At 60.8% G+C, this 3,611-nt stretch overlaps 1 protein-coding gene across 1 annotated transcript; it reads left to right on the top strand.

Annotated features, from left to right (window-relative positions):
- Positions 1-621: 621 nt before the first annotated feature.
- Positions 622-3,429, top strand: SELENOM (selenoprotein M). The gene is made up of 5 exons (XM_024240231.3): positions 622-850; positions 2,254-2,289; positions 2,514-2,548; positions 2,920-2,998; positions 3,078-3,429. Exons 1-5 carry the CDS (start codon positions 722-724, stop codon positions 3,234-3,236), a joined length of 438 nt encoding a protein of 145 aa, XP_024095999.3. The 5' UTR covers positions 622-721; the 3' UTR covers positions 3,237-3,429.
- The last annotated feature ends 182 nt before the right edge of the window (positions 3,430-3,611 follow it).

Raw genomic sequence — 3,611 nt, 5'->3', positions numbered from 1 at the left:
TTGTGGCCTATCAGCTGTAACCCTCCTTGCATTTTCCCACCTTTGAATAACAAATTCCTTTCCTCACCCCAGGTCAGAAAGTCTGCTCAGCAGTAGCTGTGGATGGTAAGAAGACACGCTGGTAGGTCTCAGTGGCTCCCAGAAGCCGCACCCTCTCCACCGAACCTCACTCCCCATCTCCCACGCTCCAAAGCGAGGAGTCCTCAGAAAGTCAGTTTCCCTATCTTATTTTTTCTTCTTTCTTTCTTTCCTTTTTTTTCTTGGATGTCCTATCAGTTTCCCTATCTTAAAGTCGCAGGTTTGGCTCAGAAACTCCCGTGTCCCTCAGCGTCTCGCCGGCACCCTCTGCCGGCGTGAGGTGGCGCTGCCTAGCTGCATCCTGGGGGAGCGTCCACATCCTCGGTCGACAAAAGGAGCGTCGACACTCTCGGACCTGGGAAAGTGACGGCCCAAAGGCCAGAGAGGAGCTAGGACCTCGCCCTGAGCTAGCGGGAGGTAACGGCGGGGAGCCCTGGGGCGGAGACCGAGCGCTGGGGGCGTGGTCTCCAGCGGGACTGGGCCTCTAGCGGGAGTGGGGGTGGGGGTGGGGGTGGGGGTGGGGGTGGGGGTGGGGGTGGGGGTGGGGGCGGGGGCAGGGGCGGGGCCAGCCTGCAGGCCCAGACGTGGCGCAGCGACTCGGAGGTTCGCCTCCAGCTTGCGCATCATCTGCGGCCAGGTCCCGATGAGCCTCCTGTTGCCTCCGCTGGCGCTGCTGCTGCTTCTCGCGGCGCTTGTGGCCCCAGCCACAGCCGCCACTGCCTACCGGCCGGACTGGAACCGTCTGAGCGGCCTAACCCGCGCCCGGGTAGAGGTGAGTACGCTGGCCTCCAGCCCCGGCACTACCGTCCCCCAACCCTGCGGCCCCATGGGAGCACCGTCCGTCCCAGCCCCAGGACCACCTCGAACCTCGAGTCTCCCTGCTTTCCCCCTGGTGCCGGGACCATCCTTCCTGTTCCCTAGCCCCAGATGGCCCCAGCATCCACTGTGGAAGCCTGAGACACCGACTTTGGGGCCTGGAACTCCGAACCCTTCCCCAGCTCCCCCTACCCGGTCCGACAGCGGACACCCAGACACACTGACGCAGTCTGCTAACTCTTCTCGTGGCCTCTGACTCCCAGTCCTGTCCTAACTTCCCATCCCCCATCACTTCATGTTTTCCTGGAATTCCCCCCCGACCCAGTTCCAGGGCTGGAGAGTCTCTTTTCCTTCTCCTGGGGGCAGAGAAGACTTTCTGGGTGCCTCCTCCCATATGCAGGATCCGGGGAAGGGGGCCAACTCGGAGGGGCAACCGAGTTGGGAACTTGGTTGCCAACATTTACTCTGCAGCAGCCTCCCATCCTCCCCCCACCAGGAAATTCCCGTTCGGAGTCCCTGTCTTGCTATGTGACTTTGGCCATCACAGCCCCCCTCTGAGCTTTTTGTCAGCTCTGTCTGACGAAAGGGTGTAGAATGGCTGGGTGCTGGTGGTGCACGCCTGTAATCCCAGCACTTTGGGAGGCCAAGGCAGGAGGATTGCTTGAGCCCAGGAGTTCAAGACCAGCTTGGGGGACGTAGTGAGACCCTGTCTCTAAGAAAAGGGCTGAGGGTACGATGGAGGAGGGCTGGAGTGGGTGGTCCTGGGGGCTAGACTCCTGCTGGATGGTGGCATCTCCTCAGGGAAGGCAGGGAGGAGCCCTCCCATCCTCCCATGTCAGGGAAGCAACCATATGGTCTGGTGGGGCTGGGCCGCAGGTGGCAGGCAGGGTGAAGTCTTCCTGTGTAGAGTAGGGACCAGATGGTATGTGTCTCCAATGGGGGCCCCCAGGGCCATTCTGAGGTGTTTCCTTCTGCTCTGCCTCCACTGTGAGATTTCAGGGATCAAAGGCCAAGCCCAGGTCTCTACTGCTTAAGAGGAGTGGGGTGATCATTTCTCCTGGGCATTGGGTGTCAGTCAACAGCCAGTAGGATGTACAGGCCCCAAGGCTGGCAGGCACACTGTGGGTCTCTGGCCTTGCTCTTTTCCCCTGGTGTCTCTAGGCCTGAGTCTCTCCACCTGTATACACAGTTCCCCCTTCTGCCCACAAGGGTCCAGCATTTCCTTCAGACCTTGGGAACTGCTGATCTGGGGGTAACTCGCAGCCCAACCCAACTCAGGGATAAGGATGTATGGCTTTGGGAGTGTGACTGGAATAAATGTGAAGGACTCCTGACCTATCCCATTTTATCCCCCTCCAGACCTGTGGGGGATGACAGCTGAACCGCCTAAAGGAGGTGAGTTTGAAGGAAGAGGTCCCTAGCTCTGTTCCCCCTGAGCCTCTTGTGGAGTGGGCAACATGGTCCCAATGACTGGGGCGTGGGGGGGTGGGGGAAGGATCCCTAGGCTGAGAGTCAGGAGCCTGCACCTGACTTGCTTTAGACCTCACTGGGCTTCAGTGTCCCGTCTGTACCTCGAGGAGACTGAGGTCATGGTCGCTGATGCTCTGGTTCCTCCCCAGGTGAAGGCTTTCGTCACCCAGGACATTCCATTCTAGTATCCTTCCGTTCTGGGGGAGGGGAAACGGGGTGGGCACCTGGGAGAATCTCCACGTAACTTCAGAAAGGGGTGGCAGATGGTTTTCAACTGACAAGTGGAATTGACTGGTAGTGGCTCCCAGAGGATTCTGAGGTGGACTCCATGTTGGGTGGGCGAGAGAGATTGACTAGTGATGACTGCCACAGAATGGAGAGGAGGGCCCTTTACTTCTTTGAACCCCAATTTTCTCACGTATAAGCGGAGACCCTGGCCCCACCCGGGCACAGAGTAAGCGCTCAGCAAAGGAGGCAATGCTATTCCCATCAGTAAGGCTGCGGGAACCACCACCTCCCTCTGCCCACCACCACCCTCCTTAACACCACCTCCAGTCACAACCTGGTGATGAAACACCTCCCTGGGGCCGACCCTGAGCTCGTGCTGCTGGGCCGCCGCTACGAGGAACTGGAGGTGAGGCCGTGGGAGGCGGGCTGGGGGCGAGGCCAGAGGCGAGGCCCAGCCTACTGACCCCGCCCCTCCTCCGCCTCAGCGCATCCCACTAAGTGAAATGACCCGCGAAGAGATCAACGCGCTGGTGCAGGAGCTGGGCTTCTACCGCAAGGCGGCGCCCGACGCGCAGGTGCCCCCCGAGTACGTGTGGGCGCCCGCGAAGCCCCCGGAGGAAATTTCGGACCACGCCGACCTGTAGGTCCGGGGGCACGGCGGAGCTGGGACCACCCTGCCTGAGTCCTGGAGACAGAATGAAGCGCTTGGCATCCCGGGAATACTTCTCTTGCTGAGAGCCGATGCCCGTCCCCGGGCCAGCAGGGATGGGGTTGGGGAGGTTCTCCCAACCCCGCTTTCTTCCCTCCCCAGCTCCACTAAATTCCCTCCTGCCTTAACTGAGGCTCGACTCCTTCGTTGCTGCGGGCGGGTGGGGTGGGAGGTCGGAAGAAGAACCTCTGAGGACCCCAGCGGGACCTCGCATCCCCAAGTGCCTGGCTGCTGGAGTTGGAGACCTTGCCGAGCTGCCTTCGGTTCAAACCCCCTCCCCATCCCCAGGAGACGCAGAGAGGAGTCAGGA

Source organism: Pongo abelii, chromosome 23 (genome assembly GCF_028885655.2).
Source record: "Pongo abelii isolate AG06213 chromosome 23, NHGRI_mPonAbe1-v2.0_pri, whole genome shotgun sequence".
In the NCBI taxonomy this organism is placed as follows: Eukaryota; Metazoa; Chordata; class Mammalia; order Primates; family Hominidae; genus Pongo; species Pongo abelii.
This window is presented reverse-complemented; position numbering and strand designations above follow the sequence as displayed.